Here is a 26,940-nt window from a genome sequence, read left to right as displayed (position 1 = left end):
CGCGCGAGTGAAGCGCACAAGCAGTGATTCAGGACTGAGCCGCTGTGTGTGTGATCCTAGTGCATATCGGGCATGCGCGTCACTTACCACTTGCAAGTGGAAGGATGGCAAGCCTAAAGACAATCATAACTACACAATGGGCAGTATTTGCATCAGTATTTGCAGTATTTTCATACTTTTATACTCTTTAATGAAAGGTGATACAAGGCGGAAGTCCGCGCCGTTTTTCAGCAGTCGCGTCACATGACCAACGCCAGCGAATCAGGAAGGTGGATGTCACAGTGACGTTGTCCAATGACGACGCCAGCTAGAGCTCAGCACAGCGTATCCGCATATTCTCAATGTTTACACAGCACCGGACCAGACACGATCTGGATTGAATACGTGGACCCTGGCGGATTCCCGTTTCCCGGCGTTTCCAGGCGTTTTAATGTAAACGGACAGTGCATCCGCGAAGAAAACGAGACAGATACGGTCTAATGTAAACTTGGCCTCAAGTGTAGGCCTATAATAGCTTAATGTCTGTAATGATCTAAGACTAATGTGAGATTTATCAAATGTCAAGGTCATTGCCTCATCAAAATAAACACTGCTTTGTGCTGTCAGACACTAAACATGTGCTGTTATAAACTGTCAGCAGATACATGATCCACTTGCAAGTTTTGATTTTTTTAAACATTTATCTGGGGGATACCCCCTCCTGCACCCTCCCCACTTGGTGGCTTCACCACCATCGATCAGCCGCTGCACTACCTCAGCCTCCAGTATCACTTCAGAAATGGAAAGTTGGAAGATGGAAACTTGTGACCTATGCATCTGGAGTGGGGTGCAAGGCATATCGCACTATACTGATTCCTTCAAACAAAGTTGTTGTTGTTTTTTTCTCTCCTGGAGAGTTGCTTAACATGTGTTGGTCATCCCAAGCATTCAGCAGAGTCACACCATAATAAATGTCATGATGTTTTTTCTGATGCATGGCGCGTGGTGCCAAAGAAAGGAATATTTGGTGTAACTGTCACAAGACAATGCAGCAATTTATTGATGTGAAATACACTAAACTACACAATTTGATGGTTCATATGCTGTATTATTATTCTATTCTGGTTGATTTTGTGCCCTTACAAATATTTTGCTCATACACTCATCAGGAGTTCCGCTTTTACAAACTCCATTTCCAGAAAAGTTGGGATATTTTCCAAAAGGCCATAAAAACAGAAATCTTTGATTTGTTAATTCACATTTTCAGTAGTTTTACCGACCAACTTTTTAGTATTTTGTAAATATAAATGAAGTTAGAATTTGATGCCTGCAACACACTCAAAAAATGTTAGGACAGAGGCATTATTACCATTGTATTACACCACCTTTCCTTTTAATAACACTTGTATTGGATCTGAGGATACTAATTCTTGCAGTTTTGCAATCAGAATTTTTATCCATTCTTGCTTGATACAGGACTTCAGCTGCTCAACAGTCTGTGGTCACCGTTGTCTGATTCTCCTCTTCATGATGCACCATACATTCTCAATAAGAGACAGATCTGGACTGGCAGCAGGCCAGTCAAGCACATGCACTCTGTGTCTATGAAGCCATCCTGTTGTAGCCTAAGTAGAATGAGGCCTGGCAGTGTCCTGCTGAAATAAGCATGGACTTCCTGGGAATAGATGTTGCCTTGATGAACAGGTCTCTCTAAAATCCCAATATATGCCCCAATATATCAATGATACCTTCAGACACATGCAACTCACCCATGCTGTGGGCACTGATGCCCTCCATACCGTCACATATGTTGGCTTTTGCACATTTATCTGATAACAAACTGGATGGTCGTGTTCACCTTTGGCACTGAGAACTCGACGTCTGGTTTTCTTGAAAACAAGCTGAAATGTGGACTCATCTGACCACAGCACACGTTTCCATTGTCTTTCGGTTCATCTGAGATGAGTTTGGGCCCCAGAGAAAGCAGTGGCATTTCTGCATAGAATTGATGAATGGCTTCCTCCATGCGTGATACAGTTTCAGGTTGCATTTCTGGATGCAGCAGCAGACCATGTTAAGTGACAACAGTTTACTGAAGTACACCTGAGCCCATGTGGCTATATTTGTCACATTAGCATGATGGTTCCTCAGGCAGTGCTGCCTGAGGGCTCGAAGGTCATGCACATTCAACAGTGTTTTCCAACCTTGCCCTTTACACACTGAGACCAAGTTTACATTAGACCGTATCTGTCTCGTTTTCTTCGCGGATGCACTGTCCGTTTACATTAAACCACCTGGAAACGCCGGGAAACGGGAATCCACCAGGGTCCACGTATTCAATCCAGATCGTGTCAGCTCCGGTGCTGTGTAAACATTGAGATACGCGGATACGCTGTGCTGAGCTCTAGCTGGCGTCGTCATTGGACAACGTCACTGTGACATCCACCTTCCTGATTCGCTGGCATTGGTCATGTGACGCGACTGCTGAAAAACGGCGCGGACTTCCGCCTTGTATCACCTTTCATTAAAGAGTATAAAAGTATGAAAATACTGATGCAAATACTGCCCATTGTGTAGTTATGACTGTCTTTAGGCTTGCCATCCTTCCACTTGCAAGTGGTAAGTGATATGCGCTGGGATCACACACACAGCGGCTCAGTCCCGAATCACAGCTTGTGCACTTCACTCGCGCGCTCTGTGAGCTGCGCAAGGCCGGAGTGCGCACCCTCCAGAGGGCACTCGCTGTTCAGGGCGGAGTGATTTGGAGCACAGGATGCCTGCGGAGCCGAGCGTATCCGTGTATTGGTGTTGCTGTGTGCACACTAATCGTTTTAAAAATGTTAATCTGATGATCCGCTGATACGGTCTAATGTAAACATGGGCTGAGATGTCTCTGTATTTCCTGAATCTTTTCACAATATTATCTACTGTAGATTTTGAAAGACCTAAAATCTTTCGTTGAGAAATGTTCCTTTTGAATTGACTAACAATTCTTTCGCAAATTTTGGCACAAAGGAGTGAGCCATGACTCATCCTTACTGGCAACGACTGAGGCTTTGGTGCTGCTCCTTTTATACCTAATCATGATAGTAATTAACCTGCTCATTGTGGAATGTTCCGAAATGGTGTTACTTGAATATTCTATAAACTTTTCAGTCTTATTTTGCGTCTGTCCTAACTTTTGTGAGTGTGTTACAGGCATCAAATTCCAACTTTGTTTATATTTACAAAATACATTAAGTTGGTCAGTAAAACTATTGAAAATATTTCCTTTGTACTTTTGTCAGTTAAATAAAGGGTCACATGAATTAACAAATCATAGATTTTTATTGCATTTTTTAAAATATGCCAACTTTTCTGGAAACGGGGCTAGTCAACAGTGCCTGCCTATCTATCTATCTATCTATCTATCTATCTATCTATCTATCTATCTATCTATCTATCTATCTATCTATCTATCTATCTATCTATCTGTATATAGGGTGGCACAGTGATGTAGTGGTTAGCACTATCGCCTCACAGCAAGAAGGTTCTAGGTTCAAGCCCAGTGGCTGATGGGGGCCTTTCTGTGTGGAGTTTGCATGTTCTCCCTGTGTCTATGTGGGTTTCCTCCGGATGCTCTGGTTTCCCCTACAGTCCAAAGACATGCAGGTTAGGCTAATTGGTGGCTCTAGATTGACTGTAGGTGTGAATGTTTTTTGTCTCTACGGTATGTGTCAGCCCTGCAATGATCTGGTGACTTGTCCAGGGTGTACCCCACCTCTTGCCCATAGTCAGCTGGGATTGGCTCCAGCTTGCCTGTGACCCTGTAGAACAGGATAAGCGGTGGTGTAGTGGTTAGCACTGTCGCCTCACAGCAAGAAGGTTCTGGGTTCGAGCCCAGTGGCCAACAAGGGCCTTTCTGTGTGGAGTTTGCATGTGTCAGCATGGGTTTCCTCCGGGTGCTCCGGTTTCCCCTACAGTCCAAAGACATGCAGGTTAGTGAATGTGAATGGTTGTTTGTCTCTATGTGTCAGCCCTGTGATGACTTGTCCAGGGTGTACCCCACCTCTTGCCCATAATCAGCTGGGATAGTCTCCAGCTTGCCTGTGACCCTGTACAGCAGGGGTCTTCAATCCTATCCGTAAAGGGCCGGTGTAGCTGCAGGCTTTCATTACAGCCAAATTGGAGGCTCACTTGATTGTTGACTGGAGACGAGGGTGAAATGATTAAACAAGTGAAATCAGGTGTAGCTCCTGCTTGGTTGGAATGAAAGCCTGCAGCCACACTGGCCCTTTGTGGATAGGATTGAAGACCCCTGCCGTACAGGATAAGCGGTTACAGATAATGGATGGATGGAGATATATAGTAAATGCCTATGGTAAAGTAAGTTGGGGTTAATTAAAAAGGTATCTTGATGAAGCCATAAATCAGTCTGGTATTACGTCATTCCCGAGTTCTCCTCCTCAGACCCCGCCCTGTTACAATGCTAATACTCGTGACCACGCCCACCTATTAGCACCGCCCACTCTGGTGGTGAAGTTTTCTCCGCCCCAGAGTCCATTCGGGAATAAACGGAGCGCGCGCGTCTCTCTGCGTGTGTGAGGTTGTAATGATGGCGTCCTGCGCGCGCGCTGTGTGCCTCGGATTGAAGCTGCTGTTGATCGCGAGCTCGGTGTCGGTTCAGTGCGCGAGCCGGAGCGACCTGTCCGACTACGGGCTTCAGTTCGGAGATCAGACTCTGCAGTCCGGAACCGACCAGACTCACCGAGTCCGACTGGACCGAGCTGTGCTCTTCTTCGATCAGAACTTTGAAGAAGTTTATGTGAGTTTATTTTATAATTTTTTTTATTGCATTCATGAATCCACAAATTCACTTTCATATATTAAATAAAAATATTTATGCATCAAATATAGACTATTAAATATAAAATCTTAAATTATGCACTGAAAAAAAATAAACATACAATTAACCAAAAAAAGTATTTCTCTTTTAATGACGTCATGAGATCATGATCAACTCCCACCACCACTATTATAATCACTTGTATTAATTACTGAATTATTATTATTATTATTATTCATCTCATCTCATTATCTGTAGCCGCTTTATCCTGTTCTACAGGGTCGCAGGCAAGCTGGAGCCTATCCCAGCTGACTACGGGTGAAAGGCGGGGTACACCCTGGACAAGTCGCCAGGTCATCACAGGGCTGACACATAGACACAGACAACCATTCACACTCACATTCACACCTACGGTCAATTTAGAGTCACCAGTTAACCTAATCTGCATGTCTTTGGACTGTGGGGGAAACCGGAGCACCCGGAGGAAACCCACGCGGACACGGGGAGAACATGCAAACTCCGCACAGAAAGGCCCTTGCCAGCCACAGGGCTCGAACCCGGACCTTCTTGCTGTGAGGCGACAGCGCTAACCACTACACCACCGTGCCGCCATTATTATTATTATTATTATTATTATTATCATTATTATTATTATTAAGGGCGGCACGGTGGTGTAGTGGTTAGCGCTGTCGCCTCACAGCAAGAAGGTCCAGGTTCGAGCCCCGTGGCCGGCGAGGGCCTTTCTGTGCGGAGTTTGCATGTTCTCCGCGTTGGTTTCCTCCGGGTGCTCCGGTTTCCCCCACAGTCCAAAGACATGCAGGTTAGGTTAACTGGTGACTCTAAATTGACCGTAGGTGTGAATGTGAGTGTGAATGGTTGTCTGTGTCTATGTGTCAGCCCTGTGATGACCTGGCGACTTGTCCAGGGTGTACCCCGCCTTTCGCCTGTAGTCAGCTGGGATAGGCTCCAGCTTGCCTGCGACCCTGTAGAACAGGATAAAGCGGCTACAGATAATGAGATGAGATTATTATTATTATTAATAATAATTATTCTTTAAGTGGCTACTGACAGTTAAGTGAGGTTTAAAAATCTCCAGCCACACCACAAATTCCTACAGGAAGTTCTTCTTTTCTGCTCTAAAGCTCAAGAATTACCTGCAATTTTAACTAGAAGGACACTCCTCTGCCAAGCCACATATCCGGATTTGCATCAAAATCTAGTCAATTGTTCCTTGGCCCATGGCCCAGCTTTCCTCCAAATATCATCAAAATCTGTTCACTACTTTTTGAGTTACGTTAGGAACAGACAAACGAACTGAGGTGAAAACATAACCTCGTCCAGCGAAGTTGATGAAGGTACTGTAATAAAGCAAGGAAAATGTGTGTGTGTGTGTTGGGTATAAAATCTTAAACAGGCTGTAACTGTTTGAGGTTCTGCAGGTAAAATGTTCAATTTAGGGGGAAAATATGTTGAGACCAAGTGGCGCAGGGAAATAACGTTGTGTACACTTCTTGGTAAACCAAAAGTTAGAGTTCAATGGTCAATGTAGCATTTGGCAAACTTTAGACAAGAGCCAAAACAAATGTTTTGTATACTCTGACCTGGTCATGTTGTGCAATTTTTGATAATTGATTCAAAACTGGCGTAAGATCCATGTGTTCGTTCTGGGTAGATGTAGGAGCTTTTCTTTTATATCTCACTCATAATATCACTTCACACATTAATCATTCCAAGCAGAAAATCTCAACAGTGTCAGAGAGAGAGAGAGAGAGAGAGAAAGTGAGAGAGTCTGTTCCCAAAGCCTAATAGCCAACATACCAGGTCAGAATTGGGACGGACTGATTATGGTCCTGTGAGGCCCCTGGGTCCAGGCCTCGCACGCACGCACACACACACACACACACACGTATACACAAAGGCTATAACACATGCTTCAGTGGCCAGAGAGCTCAGAGAACTGAGGACATGCAGAAAGATTATTTGTTACACACAGTTACTATGAATGTTTAAGAGCTTTATGTCTTTATTAGGACTTTTCTGCACTGTTACTCATCTAAAATTAAAAATAAAAAATCCAGAATCTCTGCACAGATTTGCTGCTTTATGGAATGGATGGTCTTGTGAAGCCGACCCGAGGAACTGATCTGTTGTGTCACCGTTAAGAAAACACCACTGAGAGCTCTGTTGGCTTTCTGATATCCATGCAGGAATCTGCTGCTCTTAAACCCTTTCACATGTGTATTGATCAAAGGCATGAATGTGCTTTATGATTACATCCAGGGTCTTTCAGATCACTTCTTTCTTGGGGTGTTCTCAGCTCCAGATGTTCAGGGATCAGTTATTGTTCGCTGTATGTACCGTAAGACCTCTGTAATCTCTCGGTTTTGTGGAATGACGCATTTGTATACCACTTGTTTATTGTGCAACATTAAATTCTCTCTCTCTCTCTCTCTCTCTCTCTCTCTCTCTCTGTGTGGGTTTTCCTCTCATGAAAATGTAAATAGTGCAACAAAAAAGGGAATAAATATTTATTCTCTGTGCCAGTCCTTTCCATAGACAAAGTTATTACTCAGTGCAGCGATTTCAACACAGCTGAAGCTGTTCGTTCTGGATTCCGAGGATTTCACGGGACTAGGCTTTCTTCCTCGCCTTCCTTTTTCCTGTGTTCATTGTGTGCACTGCAAATGTTCAACCCATCACTTAGAAAGCCTTTTAAAGCGTCATTTCCTTTTCAGACAATTTGGGCTCAATCATATTATATTACAGTAATAGCCAAAGTAAACATAATTCACGACAGTATTTATAATGATTTTTTGGGCTCTGGTATGGTCCCAATTCCTGTTTTGTGTTGTTACATACTTATATTTGAAGAATGCTTTATTTTATTTTTTTATAATGCATAAAACAGCAGCACCAGTTATTCCCTCTTGGATGAGTTTTTATTGGTGGCTTAGAACCCATTCAGAACTTCAAACAGATCACCGTGGCACTCTGGAACAAACACAACATTTATTTCTGTCTCGTCAACCTACAAAATAACGAGGAATGCACAGCAGAACCAGTAACGTTCCCATTAAAAAATGGTCAGTGCAACCTGTTAATGTTTTTGAGAATCATTTCCACATTGCAGCAGTTAGAATGTGGGTTGTGACTGAGGTTTAGAAATCCTTCACAGTCTCAGGAAAACTTCAGAATGAACAAGCCACACATAGAGGCTTATATATATAGTTAGGTCCATATATATTTGGACACTGACACAAATTTTGTTTTTTTACCTGTTTACTGAAACATATTCAGGTTATACTGTAGTTATATAATGGACATGGACATAAAGTCCAGACTTTCAGCTTTCATTTGAGGGTATCCACATTAAAATTGGATGAAGGGTTTAGGAGTTTCAGCTCCTTAACATGTGCCACCCTGTTTTTAAAGGGACCAAAAGTAATTGGACAATTGACTCAAAGGCTATTTCATGGGCAGGTGTGGGCAATTCCTTCGTTATGTCATTCTCAATTAAGCAGATAAAAGGCCTGGAGTTGATTTGAGGTGTGGTGCTTGCATTTGGAAGATTTTGCTGTGAAGAAAACATGCAGTCAAAGGAGCTCTCCATGCAGGTGAAACAAGCCATCCTTAAGCTGCAAAAACAGAAAAAACCCATCCGATAAATTGCTACAATATTAGGAGTGGCAAAATCTACAGTTTGGTACATCCTGAGAAAGAAAGAAAGCACTGGTGAACTCATCAATGCAAAAAGACCTGGACGCCCACAGAAGACAACAGTGGTGGATGATCGCAGAATAATTTCCATGGTGAAGAGAAACCCCTTCACAACAGCCAACCAAGTGAACAACACTCTCCAGGAGGTAGGCGTATCAATATCCAAATCTACCATAAAGAGAAGACTGCATGAAAGTAAATACAGAGGGTTCACTGCACGGTGCAAGCCACTCATAAGCCTCAAGAATAAAAAGGCTAGATTGGACTTTGCTAAAAAAGCATCTAAAAAAGCCAGCACAGTTCTGGAAGAACATTCTTTGGACAGATGAAACCAAGATCAACCTCTACCAGAATGATGGAAAGAAAAAAGTATGGTGAAGGCGTGGTACAGCTCATGATCCAAAGCATACCACATCATCTGTAAAACATGGTGGAGGCAGTGTGATGGCTTGGGCATGCATGGCTGCCAGTGGCACTGGATCACTAGTGTTTATTGATGATGTGACACAGGACAGAAGCAGCCGGATGAATTCTGAGGTATTCAGAGACATACTGTGTGCTCAAATCCAGCCAAATGCAGCCAAACTGATTGATCTATGTTTCATAATACAGATGGACAATGACCCGAAACATAAAGCCAATGGATCAAGCCTTTGGATCATGAGCCAAAGCAACCCAGGAGTTTATTAAAGCAAAGAAGTGGAATATTCTTGAATGGCCAAGTCAGTCACCTGATCTCAACCCAATTGAGCATGCATTTCACTTGTTAAAGACTAAACTTCAGACAGAAAGTCCCACAAACAAATAGCAACTGAAAACCGCTGCAGTAAAGGCCTGGCAGAGCATTAAAAAGGAGGAAACCCAGCGTCTGGGTGATGTCCATGAGTTCAAGACTTCAGGCAGTCATTGCCAACAAAGGGTTTTCAACCAAGTATTAGAAATGAACATTTTATTTACAATTATTTAATTTGTCCAATTACTTTTGAGCCCCTGAAATGAAGGGATTGTGTTTAAAAAATGCTTTAGTTCCTCACATTTTTATGCAATCATTTTGTTCAACCCACTGAATTAAAGCTGAAAGTCTGAACTTCAACTGCATCTCAATTGTTTTGTTCAAAATTCATTGTGGTAATGTACAGAACCAAAATTAGAAAAATGTTGTCTCTGTCCAAATATTTATGGACCTAACTGTAGAACATACAGCGTACTACAAAATGTAACAGTAACAGTTATGTGGTTGTTGGTTTACCCCATCAGTTTTTCTAGTGCATTACTGACCAACACTATTGTACATTTTCATTCATAAAAATCAAAAGCTTCAGTGTTTAGAGGAAGCCTTCGATTAACATGAAGCACAACAGGAAGGATAAAGATTGGTTTGTTTATAGTCTCACTCCTGCAGATCATTTATCTAAACAGAGAGTTCCTGTCTCGCTCCCAACCTGAGGCAATTTGGAGATAAAAACCAGCCTTAAACATTGTCATCATATTGTGTTACAGATTTTAACTATTATCCTTCTTCTGGTTTAAAATGGTGTCATGTTTGCCTCATTTTCTTTCGATTTGGGCTTCCCATCCACTGGCTAGTTTGGCTATATTTACGCAACAGCTACCACGTAGTGAGGGTGAATCCTACAGTGGAAAAAATGGCATATGTGGTCAGTCAGAAATAACAGGACATTTAAGAGTTATTCCATGAAATCGAGTCGTACATGAGCTGGTAGCACTGAGTTGGCTATAAGCCGTGTACGACGAGATTGAGTGGAATGACTGTTTTATTCTATCCACATTCACTGGATTTTGAGAAACAGAGCATTTTTATTTTTATTTTTTTGCAAATTCGATAAATAAAAACTTTATACAAAACGTCCAACAAAATCATTTCCACTTAGGCGGACTTCTTATAAACCTATCTATGGCTGCACAAGTTGACTTTCATGGTTTTTTTTTTGTATAAAGTACCATCTTGCTGTCATTGTCTTGGTGGCACGGTGGTGTAGTGGTTAGCACGGTTGCCTCACAGCAAGAAGGTTCCGGGTTTGAACCCAGAAAGGCCGGCGAGGGCCTTTCTGTGTGGATTTTGCATGTTCTCCCCGTGTCTGTGTGGGTTTCCTCCGGGTGCTCCGGTTTCCCCCACAATCCCAAGACATGCAGTTAGGTTGATGTGGGGTGGCCTTGGGCTGAGGTGCCCTTGAGCAAGGTACCTGACCCCTGACTGCTCCCCGGGTGCTCTGGTGTGGCTGCCCACTGCTCTGTGTGGGTGTTCACTGCTTCAGATGGGTTAAATGCAGAGGATGAATTTCACTTTGCTTGAAGTGTGCATGTGACAAAGGTTTCTTCTTCATGCTGAGGTATAGAATAGCTTTAGACATTTATTTAATTCTTCCTTGGACATTTCAATGATGTAATTTTCAAACTTCTTTGAGCTTTTGAACCAGTCTAAAAAAATTCAACAATTTTAAAGGGGAACTGAAGGCAAATTTTTTATTATCAAAATTCTATTTATCTCATATTATTAAATACAGGAATGCATTTTTGAGAGCTATTTTGTCACTGCTATAGCAAATTATGAGTGTTTGAAATATGCTCTGTAATACATCAGTCCATATGTCAAAGCAATGGCCATAAACCAGATTCGTTGAGACCTGTGCTAGACATCGTAGGACGGAAGTAAAACGTACTGCGGAAATCAAAGTGACCGACATCTGCCAACGAATGCTGACGTAATCAAGCCGGAAGTTTTGTTTGTTTTGAGAGCGATCAGGAAAGTTTGAAAAAAGTAGGCAGTAATCGTCATTTAAACTTGTTTTTGTGCAATATTTCGTTTGGAAAACAGTTTTCAAAATGGCAGCACTGACACCTGGCTGACACTTCACGTTTCGAAGTCTCGCACAAGTCTTGTGAAGATCGCGCGGATAAGCGACGCCTGCCATGGACCAAACTAACTAAATTCAACATGGCTAAAAACCAAATAGGCCCATCTCATCTCATCTCATCTCATCTCATTATCTCTAGCCGCTTTATCCTTCTACAGGGTCGCAGGCAAGCTGGAGCCTATCCCAGCTGACTACGGGCGAAAGGCGGGGTACACCCTGGACAAGTCGCCAGGTCATCACAGGGCTGACACATAGGCCCAATCCCAATTCTAATTTCTACCCCTACCCCTCCCCCTTCCCCTTGGCCCTTCCCCTTGAAACTGAGCTACAAGGGATAGGGCTTGAAATTCAACCCTTACGTATTGGGATAGCCCTTCAACGATCGCATACGTCATCGCGTACCTCCGTCAGCGTTTACGTTAGCAAAACGCGACCAAATGCGTCATTGGCTGCGACCAGCCGCTACAGTCAGAGCCAGAGGCAGAACCAGAAATCTCTGCTGGCAGGGTGTGATTTGTTAACTAACACCACTGAATGGGATATCTTTGGCGCTTCGTGCACCACATCCGACAGAATGAGGTGTCAGAACACTCATGTAAACAATAAAAGCGAGAATAACAGAACAAAACGTACGCAGTCAAGCAACCGAAAACAATACTCACTCCCAAAGCTTTTTAGCAGCAGCTTGGATTTCAGAAATCGCTGCTCATTCTCAGCTCGAAAGCGAATCAAGCGGCGTGTTTCCTCTGGATAACAACTTAAAACACGTAAATAATGGAGAAAATACATTTATGACAATCTTTCGCCGCGGGAACCGCCATCTTTCTGAAATCCGCATGAAATCTCGCTGAAATCCGCATGGCATTGTGGGAAATCACTCAAACCCCTTCGTTCGGAGTCAGCTCCAGGAAAATCTCCATTTGGAGGGGTACAGAAGCCCTTCCCCTACCCCTCCGCGTTAACTGGGATTGGGATACCCCTACCCCTTCACGTGAACGCGCAAAATGGAGGGGAAGGGCCAAGGGGTTGGTCCAAGGGGTGAAATGGGATTCGGCCATAGACACAGACAACCATACACACTCTCATTCACACCTACGGTCAATTTAGAGTCGCCAGTTAACCTAACCTGCATGTCTTTGGACTGTGGGGGAAACCGGAGCACCCGGAGGAAACCCACGCAGACACGGGGAGAACATGCAAACTCCGCACAGAAAGGCCCTCGCTGGCCACGGGGCTCGAACCCGGAACTTCTTGCTGTGAGGCGAATAGGCCGATAAATATAATATTTAATTGCAATTAGTTGCCAATACGAGTCACGATATAAGGTTACTAAAACCGAAAACATAATTGAATAACACGTTAATTAAGAAATAAAGCAAGTTTAAAAATGACTTCAGTTCTCCTTTAATGCTTAAAGATGAAGACTGTGAACAAACCAGCGAAATGACAGTAGCAATTTGTGAAAAGTGCGATAATAATAATAATTCTTGAAAAATAAAAAAGAGAGGTTCTTACCATCATATACTTTCATTCCATATTTTGTTGATTTCTTTTGTATTTTTTTGGGTTTTGTTTTTGGGTTTGGTTTTGTTAGTCGAGTTTTTATTACATCCTCGGTTGGTTCAGCAACACGCTCCGCCATTGTTTTTCTCTACTCACGGTATATGAGCTGATAGCCTAGTAGTAGAGTAGCCAATCAGAGCGCACAATTACTCATATCGAGTGACTGTGGATAGAATAACATCATTATACTGTATAGTTTACATTAAAAAAGTTTTGCATCCAAATATGATTTCATTGCTTGTACTGAACTTAATTTAAACAAGTTTCAATTAGGTTAACTAATGTAGCATGAGTGTGATGAAGTCACAGTGTTACTATAAACTAATTACATACTGAACTCTTGCGAGGATGTCGGCACTGACAGGAACTATAACTATAGTATTAAATTAACGTAATTAAAGTGTGCAGTAGAGTTGTGCAGCTGTTGCAGAAGGCCAGTGACCTGGGTTCGATCCTCACTTCGAGTGAAAGCGAGGTGTTTGGATTTTTTTTTTTGGTGGGGGGGTGTCTTTGAAAATATACCCTCAAATTGTGTTTATGTAACTCAATTAAATCACATGGAACCACGCAGATGTACACACTTGAATGAAGGAAATTCAAGCAGCTTCATTCAATATGGCACATACTACCTCCAAGCCACGTGAAGCCACCAAATACGTTGAGCCTACTGCACTTTGAATAGAGCGCTGACTACCCTCTTCCTCATCCATGAGATGATTTTGCTGTCGTTTTTTGGATTTGTTGTTTTGTTTTTGGGTTTGTTACATTTTCTGATTTGCTGTTGCCTTTTTGCGCTTTTTTTTTTTTAAATGTCTTTTGTCCTTATGATGCCAACATGCCATGGCAGTGTTTCTCATGATCCTGTGAATGATAGAGCAAACATTCGTCTGTCGTAGCCCTCAGGAGCCTGAATCCTATAAGGAATATTGTTCTTGCTTTGATTTATTACTGTATTAGTTGTATTATGTTTCATGTGTTTTAAATTTTCAAAGATTGTGCTCATATTCTTTTATCTTTTAATTTTATATCAGGGCTCCTGCAGGTCATGGAATTTCTGGAATAATATGCATTTGTAAAAAACCTATTCCAGACATGGAAAGTCAGTGATCTGATGTGCTATTTATTTATTTATTTATTTATTTTGGGCCAAGTCATGGACTATCAAGGAATTTTGTTAGTAGCATGTTTAAATTTTAATTGCTGTTTATCAAAATGTAATACTGTTCATCCATCCATTATTTGTAGCTGCTTATCCTGTGCAGGGTCGCTGAAGCCTATCCCAGCTGGCTATGGGCAAGAGGCGGGGTACACCCTGGACAAGTCGACACACAAAGACAAACAACCATTCACACTCACATTCACACCTACGGTCAATTTAGAGCCACCAATTAGCCTAACCTGCATGTCTTTGGACTGTGGGGAAAACCGGAGGAAACCCACGCAGACACGGGGAAAACATGCAAACTCCACACAGAAAGGCCCTCGCCGGCCGCTGGGCTTGAACCCAGGACCCTCTTGTGTGAGGCGACAATGCTAACGACTACACCACTGTGCCGCCCCAATACTGTTCATGTAGTATTTAAATAATATTGGCTGGCTTTAAGTGGTATATCAGATATTCAAGCTTCAAGATTCCTTTATTGTCACTGTACCGTACAGTACAGTAAAACTGAAGCACACAATCCAGTCGGTGTATTCAAACAAACACTTAGTATTCAGGGGAGAAAAAAAAGAGTCAGATCTGTACAAGATAAACATTCAAGTAAAAAGATAGATAAGTCAATAAAAAAAGATGAAAATGTCTTTTCAAGAACTGCTTAAAAAAAGTAGTTTTATGTATCTAGGGTGTGACTTATGATACAGCGGGTTATTGCACAGTAATAAGTGAATGTATTGCACAATTAGGCATGATAATTGCACATTTGCCCATGTTGACAGAGTGCGGTTGAGCAGGAACAAGATAAATATAGGTGGCCGAGAGAATAAGGTGCATGTGGTTGTAAAAACTTATACTATTCAGGTAAGAGGTAGGCATGTAGAGGTGTAGACAGTTTGTGTTACTGTTCAGTCCTGTTTTTGTCCGTACTGCTGGCATCTGTGTAGGTGACTGGCTTTATTCAGTTCATGTATGGCACTCGGGTAAAAGCTGTTCTTTAGTCTATTTGTCCGCGATGCAATGGACCTGAACCGTCTACCAGAGGGCAGTGGTTCAAGAAGCTGGTGTCCAGGGTGGGAAGGGTCTTTTAAGATGTTGGTGGCTCTGCTGAGGCAACGGGTGGTGTAGAGTTGCTCTAGAGAGGGCAGTGGGCAGCCAGTGATCTTCTGTGCAGAGTCGATGACTATTTGAAGGGCTTTCTTCAAAATATCAGCTATATATATAGCATGATATTGAACAAGTCGAAGATGAGTTCACTATCATGCTAGCTGAATGGAATATAACTAATATACCACGAAAACAAGCCATTATTATTATTATTATTATTATTATTATTATAATACGCTCCTTTCGGATGTTCAACACATCTTTATCTTTCAAAATTCTTTCAAAATCTTCCGTATTTAATGAAGCAAACTTGGCGGCCGTGTTTGTTTACAAATTGTCACAGTCACTCGCTAGCGTGGAAGGTTTACGTCTCCGACGTGCCTCTTTTCCAGTTTTTCGATGTCCGTTGGTAGGTTTTTCTCTTGTAAATATGCGTGAAGAATATCTAATGAAGTTTTGGTAGCCTTTCAGATGTTCAGCACGTCTTTCTCTTTCCCGGCAAAAAAAGAAAAGCTTCTGCACGTGTGCAACAGAGAACTTTCTCATTGGATATTCGCATCAGCTCCGACATGTGACGTCATGTTGTCTTGACAACCATGCAATATCGTAAACCATATTCAACGCTCGTTCTCCATTGGGTAAAGTGACTTACAGTAATACATGTAGGATAAGCGATATTGCATGCTGTCAAACCGAATGAACGAAACCTGCTAGAAGGGAATAGAATACATGTTTTTATTCCATTGAAAAAAAGTGTCCTGTATGTATATTAATTCCCGATATTTCACTCTGATGACGTCACTCCCAGTGTTTTCCCGCTGACTAGATGCGCTTCTTCAAAATGGCGAACCAGTTCAAAATTAGTCTTTTGATTAACTTGTGGTTTTTCTTTGTTTGTGGATGTGTCCAGATAATAAAAAGAATGTTGCATGTTGGCTTGAAGATATGACGTTTATCTTCTCGTGTTGAAAAATATTTCACTCGTTCTCTTCAGTCACTCGTGAAATATGCTCACCACTCAAAGGTAAACTTCATATCTTTGCACCACCCTGTACTATCCTCTATTTATTGAGTTATTTCATTATGTTTAAGCAGTGAAAGTTTTTAAGTATTGTACTGAAAATGTCTGTGAATTACACAAATAAGGCTTGCAATTGATTGGTTTAAAATACCGTGGCTGGTTTTTTGTCTGCTCAGGACAAAGGCAGCCATGTTTTTCAGGGAATTTGGCATTTGACAACCATGCAATATCATAAACCATATTCAACACTCATTCTCCAATGGGTATGTATATTCTCCCTGTATATGTTTCGTTTATTCATCCATCCATTATCTGTAGTCGCTTATCGTGTTCTACAGGGTCGCACACAAGCTGGAGCCTATCCCAGCTGACTATGGGCGAAAGGTGGGGTACACCCTGGACAAGTCGCCAGGTCATCACAGGGCTGACACACAGACACAGACAACCATTCACACTCACGGTCAATTTAGAACCACAAATTAACCTAACCTGCATGCCTTTGGACTGTGGGGGAAACCCACGCGGACACGGAGAGAACATGCAAACTCCGCACAGAAAGGCCCTCACCGGCTGCTGGGCTTGAACCCAGAACCTTCTTGCTGTGAGGCGATAGTGCTAACCACTACACCACTATGTTTCGTTTACTTTTTATCTTATGTAAAGTTACCTTGTGACATTTTACAAAATGTGCTATATGAATTAAGTTGAAGATGGAGGAGTTGAGCTGAGAGACTCTCGCCGTGACCTTCTGAGTAAATGGAATGAAGAGTTTAGATTGTTGCTCTGTCTTGAAGCCTCAAGTGCTTTCATTGTTGGCAGGAAGGTGACACGATGCTCTTGCAGCCTCTTTAAGGCAGTGTTTAGTTTGCTATGAGTACTTCTTCCTGTTCAGTTGAGGAGTACTTACTTTCTTCAAAGAGTGTTTGCATTGTTGAGGCCATGTTGAGGTGTCCAATCAGAATGAAAAATCCATGTTAAAATCCCTTCTATAAGAGGATTACGTCCATGATACCTGCGTGAGTTTGGAACTCAGAGTGATTACACAAAGCACTGGGCAGCGTGATTGTCAGTGGGAAGTGTTTATTGCGGATTAAGCAGGAGGGTTTGAGTTAGCTCTGTGTTAGTGGTTTGTTGACTCGGCTTCATTTCCCCCCATAGTTCACGCAGCCGTGCTCCCTCAGCCCAAATCCTCTCCACTCTTTTCTCAATGCTGTTCTCTGCTTGCTCAGGTCGAGGTCATGTTGCTTTAGCGAGTTCCTGTGCACTCGACCTCTTCAGCTGGCTTTTGATATCGGCCTGCAGGTTCACGGGTCCACCTCCCCCACAGGGCAGAGAGGGGTGGGGGTTCGATGAAGCAGCTCAGGGTTGAATTCCTCTTATTGGGAGAGGAACAACAGAGCTAAGCATTCAGAGTGGTTATGGAGGTAAAACATGATGGGACGAGCTTATCAACAACAGGGTTAACGTATCACCCTGAAGTTGGTTATTTTCCAATAAGAGCATGTCCTGAAGTGTTTTGTTCTTCTTATACCACAGCATCTATTGATTTATTTTGAATATCAGTAAATGGTAAATAATAGAAACACAGTAAATAGCCCTATTCAACCACTGTAGTAATCCATATTATGTCATGAACCGGTCAACTAAGGCCCTGTCCACACGGCAACGGATTCAGGTGACTCCGATACAATTGCTTATCGTTTAGGCCTGGCGTCCACGCGGCACCGGCGTTTTGGGTGCCCAAAACGCAATCTTTTTGAGAACGGGTTCCAGAGTGGAAAGATCTGGCAACGTTGCCGTTGTGAAGTCGTCTGGATGAGTAGAACGGATTTGTTTACGATGACGTCACAACCACATGACTGTGAGTGCTTCACGCCGGGTAGAAGTGTAACAAACTCGATGCGAGTTGTCAACAAATCCTATAACTTGGTTTTGCCCTTACAAAATATTTTCACTGTGAATATTTATTGTGTAATGGTGCAAAGTGAGAGAGAGAGAGAGAGAGAGAGAGAGAGAGAGACTCTGCCTTTAGGGCAGAGTCAATCCCGCCAGCAAAAATAGGGGAAAAAAAAGGAGCGATCTCACCTCTTCAGATGTTGGTTTAAGTCCTACAATACATTCCTCAAAAAGGGCATAGAAGAAATTAATCCATCAACGTGTATCATTCAATTTATTCCGGACCATTAAAGACGCTGCCTTCCGCGTAGAATCATACATCATCCTCGTCGCCATATTGGATAGGTCAAAGCGGAGAATAAAGATTCATGTGCTGCGTTTAACTGTACCAACAGGTTTACCGTCCAAACGAGATCATATGGGATTACCTTTCACAGGTGAGAAACAACAAATTAATCCATCAACGTGTATCATTCAATTTATTCCGCACCATTAAAGATGCCGCCTTCCGCGTAGAATCATACGTCATCCTCGCCGCCATTTTGGAGAGGTCAAAGCGGAGAATAAAGATTAGCTGCGTTTAACTGTACCAACAGGTTTGCCGTCCAAACGAGATCACATGGGATTACCTTTCACAGGTGAGACTGGAAAAATACTTTTCATTGTATTTGGTCATTATAATGTAATTTTACAAACAGATTTTCCTGACTTTGTGGCTAATATGAAGTCTCACGCATAATAGTTTATGCGCATCCGTCCTTACTTCTTCTATTGTTCTGGTGTCTCTGAAGGGACCGTCTTACAGCGCCCCTAGAGGTGTGGCATGTGTATTGCATCGTTTTCAGCAAGCGTTGCGTTGCCATATGGACCTGATATTTTACTGATTGTTGCCCATTTGGACGCGATATATTTTTAAATAACATCTCGTTGCCGTTGTCGTGTGGATGTAGCCTAAGTAAAGAGAAACGACTTCCATCATTACTTTAAGACGCCATGGCCTAATGGTTGGAAAAGCAGCTTTAGGACCAAAAGGTCACTGGTTCAGTTCCCTCGACCAGCAGGAATGGTTGAAGTGCCCTTGAGCAAGGCACCTCACCCCCAACTGCTCCCCAGACTACTCTGCGTATGTTGGACGTCGCTATGGATAAGAGCGTCTGCTAAATGTAATTAATGTAACGTAAAAGACATGAAGTATCTTTTAATTCATAATAATAATAATAATAAAAAGAAAAAACATTGAATTAGAAGATATGTCCATACTTTTGACTGGTAATGTTATTATCAGCTACAAACAGTCATGTTTTGACGTTTATAAGACAAACCAATCCAGCTTGTCATATTACTGAGACACCAAAAGCCCTCTGTCCTGAAAACATTCTCATTATAGAAGACGTACACTAATGCACTCACACTGGAGACTCCTTCCATCAATGTTGAATGAAGGTCTCAATACATATTTCTTTTTTATTAAAGTTTATTATTAGGTGAGGGGCGGCACAATGGTGTAGTGGTTAGCACTGTCGCCTCACAGCAAGAAGGTTCTGGGTTCGAGCCCAGTGGCTGACGAGGGCCTTTCTGTGTGGAGTTTGCATGTTCTCCCCATGTCTGCGTGGGTTTCCTCCGGGTGCTCCGGTTTCCCCCACAGTCCAAAGACATGCAGGTTAGGTTAACTGGTGACTCTAAATTGACCGTGAGTGTGAATGTGTGAGGTGGGGTTTACATTAGACCGTATCAGCGGATCATCAGATTAACGTTTTTAAAACGATTAGTGTGCACACAGCAACACCAATACACGATTCGCGTGCACACAGCAACACCAATACGCGGATACGCTCAGCTCCGCAGGCATCCTGCGCTCCAAATCACTCCGCCCTGAACAGCGAGTGCCCTCTGGAGGGTGCGCACTCCGGCCCTGCGCAGCTCACAGAGCGCACGAGCAGTGATTCGGGACTGAGCCGCTGTGTGTGTGATCCCAGCGCATATCACTTACCACTTGCAAGTGGAAGGATGGCAAGCCTAAAGACAATCATAACTACACAATGGGCAGTATTTGCATCAGTATTTGCAGTATTTTCATACTTTTATACTCTTTAATGAAAGGTGATACAAGGCGGAAGTCCGCGACGTTTTTCAGCAGTCGCGTCACATGACCAACGCCAGCGAATCAGGAAGGTGGATGTCACAGTGACGTTGTCCAATGATGACGCCAGCTAGAGCTCAGCACAGCGTATCCGCGTATTCTCAATGTTTACACAGCACCGGACCAGACACGATCTGGATTGAATATGTGGACCCTGGCGGATTCCCGTTTCCCGGCGTTTTAATGTAAACGGACAGTGCATCCGCGAAGAAAACGAGACAGATACGGTCTAATGTAAACTTGGCCTGAATGTGAATGGTTGTTTGTGTCTGTGTATCAGCCCTGTGATGATTTGGTGACTTGTCCAGGGTGTACCCCGCCTCTCGCCCATAGTCAGCTGGGATAGGCTCCAACTTGCCCGCGACCCTGCACAGGATAAGCGGTTCTGGATAATGGATGGATTATTAGGTTAACATTATGTTGAGTATCTCCTATACAAGTCCCTGAATGCACTGTTACTACAGAAACAATAGCACATTATGGTGAGTACATTAAAGATAAAACTGAGATTTGCTTTATAGTCAACGCCACATGGATAATGCCTTGTGCAGTGTGTGACCATTATATATTACTTGCATGCAGGTGAGTTGTTGGAATGTCAGAGGAACCCTGAAGAACTGACACTAGCTGACACTAATCTTTTCTACTCCATAATATATAAAGATTTTTCGAATTCTTACATATTTTTCCCTTTCATGTTTAGAGCTCAGCAAGGACCAACATGCCTCAGATCAGTTCCACTTCACAAGACTGATCTGAGCAGAATATCTCCCCCTTCTTTCCGTTTAAAAGTGTGTTAAGCCTTTAATAAGAGTCGGTTTCATCATTTGCTTTCCTAAGATTGCACAAAACATGGTTTCCTCAACATGCTTCATTGTCCAAGTGACCCAGATCCACTCTGGAGGTGGCTCTTAAGTCAGATGCGCTTGTCTTTCATTAGTTGTTATTGTCGTTCAGGCATGTCATAGACATGAAAGACCTCCTGAAGACAGAAGACCTCTGTCATGCCAAGGTTTTTAGTCCTTCAGTCTATAATCACAATCACTTCAGAGCCTTCAGGTTATTAGAGCAGCAGGAACCAAGACTGTGCTGAATTTGAGATTTTTGCACATTATATTTAAGTTATTCCACGAAATCGAGTCGTACATGAGCTGATAGTCGACAAAGTGCGTAGTGCTGAGTTGGCTATAAGCCATGTACGACAAGATTGAGTGGAATAACTGTTTTATTCTATACACGGTCACTGGATTTTGAGAAACAGAGCATTTGGATTTTTATTTTTTGCAAATTCAATAAATAAAAACTTTATACAAAATGTTCGGCAAAATCATTTCTGCTTCAAATGTAAACAAACCAGTGAAATGACAGTAGCAATTTGTGAAAAATGCTATAATAATAATTCTTGAAAAAAAGATACGTTCTTACCATCAAATACTTTTATTCCATATTTTGTTGTTGTTGTTGTTTTCATTTTTTTTGGTGTTTTCTTTGTTTTAGGGTTTTTTTGGCAGTTGGCAAACCAACTTAAAAGTGCATTACTGCCACTGACTGGGCTGGAGTGTGGAGCAGGAGATATTAGGGGAGGGGGGGAACTATATTCTTTTAGCTATTTCTGTTAAATACTTGATAACAATTTTTGGGGTTTTGTTTTTGAGTACAGTTTGTATTTTATCCTCGGTTAGTTCAGCAACACCTTCCGCCATTTTGTTTTTCTCTACTCACGGTATATGAGCTGATAGCCTAGTAGTAGAGTAGCCAATCAGAGCGCGCGATTGTTCATATCCAGTGAATGTGGATAGAATAATTGTGGTTATCAGTCAGTAGTCCAAAGACTGGGTGTGTTTTTATGGACACTGTGTTGTGAAAGTCTTGTCACAGGGAGGGAAAGTAATCTCATCGCCCCCTACTGGATGTGTTCCAACCTCTATGGCAAAATGAATGGGAATATCTTTTCAAAAAATTACATTTTGGGTTAGTGGGTGGCACGGTGGTGTAGTGGTTAGCGCTGTCGCCTCACAGCAAGAAGGTCCGGGTTCGAGCCCCGTGGCCGGCGAGGGCCTTTCTGTGCGGAGTTTGCATGTTCTCCCCGTGTCCGCGTGGGTTTCCTCCGGGTGCTCCGGTTTCCCCCACAGTCCAAAGACATGCAGGTTAGGTTAACTGGTGACTCTAAATTGAGCGTAGGTGTGAATGTGAGTGTGAATGGTTGTCTGTGTCTATGTGTCAGCCCTGTGATGACCTGGCGACTTGTCCAGGGTGTACCCCGCCTTTCACCCGTAGTCAGCTGGGATAGGCTCCAGCTCGCCTGCGACCCTGTAGAACAGGATAAAGCGGCTAGAGATAATGAGATGAGATGAGACATTTCGGGTTACACTTCAAAGTTAAGACAATGGCTTCCATGTGTTGTGCATGTCGAGCAGCTCTATCGATCCTGGTGATCATACTTTATTTTTTCCACCGATTTGAATTGTTTTGAATGTTTTTTAATAAGCTGATCAAAGACTACACGGACCCGACGTCGTGTATGTGACGTCACCGCAAGTCTAGCGCCTTTCCAAATCTGTGTACATGCAACTCACCTGATTATTTCAATCCAAATCCGACATTGTTTGGGATCCTTTGGGAAAGTAAAAAATTTGCAACCATTTGTCTCTGACCGGTGGTTGCAGTCTGGCGCAAAACATAGCATGATCAAAATACACAGATCTTCCCGGTCGTGGGATCGCTAAGCCTACTGCTGACGTAATATGAGCGACTCTGACTAGACAGTTTGGTTGTAGTCCGTTTCTGACAGGTTAGGCGCAATTTCGATCTTTTAAAAGACAGCAAAATTTCACCTGATACTTTCACAGTTAGTAGATAATCCCAACATATACAACATATTTATGGGATTTTCAATAGTATGGCTCTCGGCTTAGGAACTCTACCACTAGGATCGCTGTGTTTCACTTTCCCTCCCTATTGTTTTTGTGAACCGTTCTATTCCTCTTCTATATTCCTTTTCTGTTTTATTCCTCTTCTGTTTCTTCTAAGCAATTTGCCAGTTCATTTTTATTCATTAAAGAACGACACATTATCAATTTATAGTTACATTTAATGTTGCAAAAGGGCAGCACGGTGGTGTTGTGGTTAGCGCTGTCGCCTCACAGTGAAAAGGTTCTGGGTTCGAGCCCAGTGGCCGATGGGGGGGTTTTCTGTATGGAGTTTGCATGTTCTCCCTGTGTCTTTGTGGGTTTCCCCCACAGTCCAAAGACATGCAGTTAGGTTAACATGGAGTGGCGTTGGGCTGAAGTGCCCTTGAGCGAGGCACCTAACCCCCAACTGCTCCCCGGGTGCTGTCGCATGGCTTCCCGCTGCTCTGGGTATGTATGCATATGTGTGTGCTCATTGCTCACATGTGTGTGTTCACTGCTTCAGATGGGTTAAATGCAGAGAGGAATTTCACAAGTGTATGTGTGGTGAATAAAGTTGTTGTTCTTCTCCTTAAAAGGAAAGAACTTGGTTCTGGTAATCATTTGTGTTATAGCAAATATAAACGTTCACTCTTGAAGTAAGACACACAGCATGTTACCAAGTAATGATAAAACGCCCTGTACTCCATCTAAAGAAAATAAAGACTCCCTTATGGTGAAAAGCTTTCGAGGAACAGACTGTTCCAAAACTCTGACACTGGCGATTCCTTCCAGAAGTGTTAAATAAACTACTTATTTAAAAAAATGTCAGCATATCAAAGGATATATGGATATATGTATTTTCTTTGTTAAATAGCAGCATATTTTAATCCATTTATATTAGCTAGAGTGCCTGTGCTAGAAATATGCTGTTATAAAAAAAAAAACTCCTAGAGACCAATCAGTGGTAGATTTCCCAAAAGCCTCTTAACACTAAGAGCATCTTAACTAGGAGAGAGAGTGTTCATTGTGCTGCTTGCTCTACCATTTAATGGTGATCTTTGTGCTACGATGCTTTTGGGAAACTCAGCACAGATTTGTGGATTCAAAAGTGCTGTGTTTACAAAGCTTGAGTGTATTTTTTTCCTTCATCATTCCGTTCATGCACTTATAAATAACCATTACAGTCATTTTATCCCTGAGGATGTGTATTAAAGGAACAAACATCTCATCCCTTTTATAATGTTTGTCCTATGATCTGCAATAATAAACCGAAATGCCAGAGTTTAACAGAGTTCCCTGTGGTGTTCCTCAACATGCACTATATTGCCAAAAGTATTTGCTTACCCATCCAAATTATCGGAATCAGGTGTTCCAATCACTTCCATGGCCACAGGTGTATAAAATCAAGCACCTAGGCATGCAGACTGTTTTTACAGTTTGGAGCCGGCCCCTTCCTCTTCCAACATGACTGTGCACCAGTGCACAAAGCAAGGTCTATAAAGACATGGGTGACAGAGTCTGGTGTGGATGAACTTGACTGGCCTGCACAGAGTCCTGACCTCAACCCGATAGAACCCCTTTGGGATGAATTAGAGCGGAGACTGAGAGCCAGGCCTTCTCGTCCAACATCAGTGTGTGACCTCACAAATGCACTTCTGGAAGAATGGTCAAAAATTCCCATAAACACACTCCTAAACCTTGTGGACAGCCTTCCCAGAAGAGTTGAAGCTGTTCTAGCTGAAAAGGGTGGACCGACATCATATTGAACCCCATGGATTAGGAATGGGATGTCACTTAAGCTCATATGTGAGTCAAGGCAGGTGAGCAAATACTTTTGGCAATATAGTGTATGTGCACAGTGTACGTATTTCACACAAGCTGTAAGGTAAATAAGAAAATTGTAAAACGCCCTGTAAGGCCGTAGTACAACCCCGATTCCAAAAAAGTTGGGACAAAGTACAAATTGTAAATAAAAATGGAATGCAATAATTTACAAATCTCAAAAACTGATATTGTATTCACAATTGAACATAGACAACATATCAAATGTCGAAAGTGAGACATTTTGAAATTTCATGCCAAATATTGGCTCATTTGAAATTTCATGACAGCAACACATCTCAAAAAAGTTGGGACAGGGGCAATAAGAGGCTGGAAAAGTTAAAGGTACAAAAAAGGAACAGCTGGAGGACCAAATTGCAACTCATTAGGTCAATTGGCAATAGGGCATTAACATGACTGGGTATAAAAAGAGCATCTTGGAGTGGCAGCGGCTCTCAGAAGTAAAGATGGGAAGAGGATCACCAATCCCCCTAATTCTGCGCCGACAAATAGTGGAGCAATATCAGAAAGGAGTTCGACAGCGTAAAATTGCAAAGAGTTTTATACATATCATCATCTACAGTGCATAATATCATCAAAAGATTCAGAGAATCTGGAAGAATCTCTGTGCGTAAGGGTCAAGGCCGGAAAACCATACTGGGTGCCCGTGATCTTCGGGCCCTTAGACGGCACTGCATCACATACAGGCATGCTTCTGTATTGGAAATCACAAAATGGGCTCAGGAATATTTCCAGAGAACATTATCTGTGAACACAATTCACCGTGCCATCCGCCGTTGCCAGCTAAAACTCTATAGTTCAAAGAAGAAGCCGTATCTGAACATGATCCAGAAGCGCAGACATCTTCTCTGGGCCAAGGCTCATTTAAAATGGACTGTGGCAAAGTGGAAAACTGTTCTGTGGTCAGACGAATCAAAATGTGAAGTTCTTTATGGAAATCAGGGACGCCGTGTCATTCGGACTAAAGAGGAGAAGGACGACCCAAGTTGTTATCAGCACTCGGTTCAGAAGCCTGCATCTCTGATGGTATGGGGTTGCATTAGTGCGTGTGGCATGGGTAGCTTACACATCTGGAAAGACACCATCAATGCTGAAAGGTATATCCAGGTTCTAGAGCAACATATGCTCCCATCCAGACGACGTCTCTTTCAGGGAAGACCTTGCATTTTCCAACATGACCATGCCAAACCACATACTGCATCAATTACAACATCATGGCTGCGTAGAAGAAGGGTCCGGGTACTGAACTGGCCAGCCTGCAGTCCAGATCTTTCACCCATAGAAAACATTTGGCGCATCATAAAACGGAAGATACGACAAAAAAGACCTAAGACAGTTGAGCAACTAGAATCCTACGTTAGACAAGAATGGGTTAACATTCCTATCCCTAAACTTGAGCAACTTGTCTTCTCAGTCTCCAGATGTTTACAGACTGTTGTAAAGAGAAAAGGGAATGTCTCACAGTGGTAAACATGGCCTTGTCCCAACTTTTTTGAGATGTGTTGTTGTCATGAAATTTAAAATCACCTAATTTTTCTCTTTAAATGATACATTTTCTCAGTTTAAACATTTGATATGTCATCTATGTTCTATTCTGAATAAAATATAGAATTTTGAATCTTCCACATCATTGCATTCCGTTTTTATTTACAATTTGTACTTTGTCCCAACTTTTTTGGAATCGGGGTTGTACCTGTATACACCAAGATCACAGGCAGCTGTGACTTTTATGGCATCCGGATCAACTTTTTTTTTGGAAACCCTCTTCATCATGAGTGTTTTATCTCAATACAGGTTCATGCTGATGATTCCTAAAGTCCAGGGTCATTAGTATTCCCGATTACACAATGAGCCAGTGTTTTACTTTCCAGAAAAATCCAACAAAATTTAATTTACTGTCATTTGTTCCATACATCCCAATAAAGTT

At 42.4% G+C, this 26,940-nt stretch overlaps 1 protein-coding gene across 1 annotated transcript in view; it reads left to right on the top strand.

Annotated features, from left to right (window-relative positions):
* Nucleotides 1-4,529: 4,529 nt before the first annotated feature.
* Nucleotides 4,530-26,940, top strand: part of nid1a (nidogen 1a) — a 99,098-nt gene continuing 76,687 nt past the window's right edge. The window contains exon 1 of the mRNA XM_060941042.1: nucleotides 4,530-4,783. Coding sequence (XP_060797025.1) covers nucleotides 4,571-4,783 — 213 coding nt within the window. The 5' untranslated portion in view covers nucleotides 4,530-4,570. The remainder of the gene's footprint in view (nucleotides 4,784-26,940) is intronic.

Source organism: Neoarius graeffei, chromosome 15 (assembly GCF_027579695.1).
Source record: "Neoarius graeffei isolate fNeoGra1 chromosome 15, fNeoGra1.pri, whole genome shotgun sequence".
In the NCBI taxonomy this organism is placed as follows: domain Eukaryota; kingdom Metazoa; phylum Chordata; class Actinopteri; order Siluriformes; family Ariidae; genus Neoarius; species Neoarius graeffei.
The sequence above is the reverse complement of the archived record's forward strand: the minus strand, read 5'-3'. Positions and strand labels throughout refer to the sequence as shown.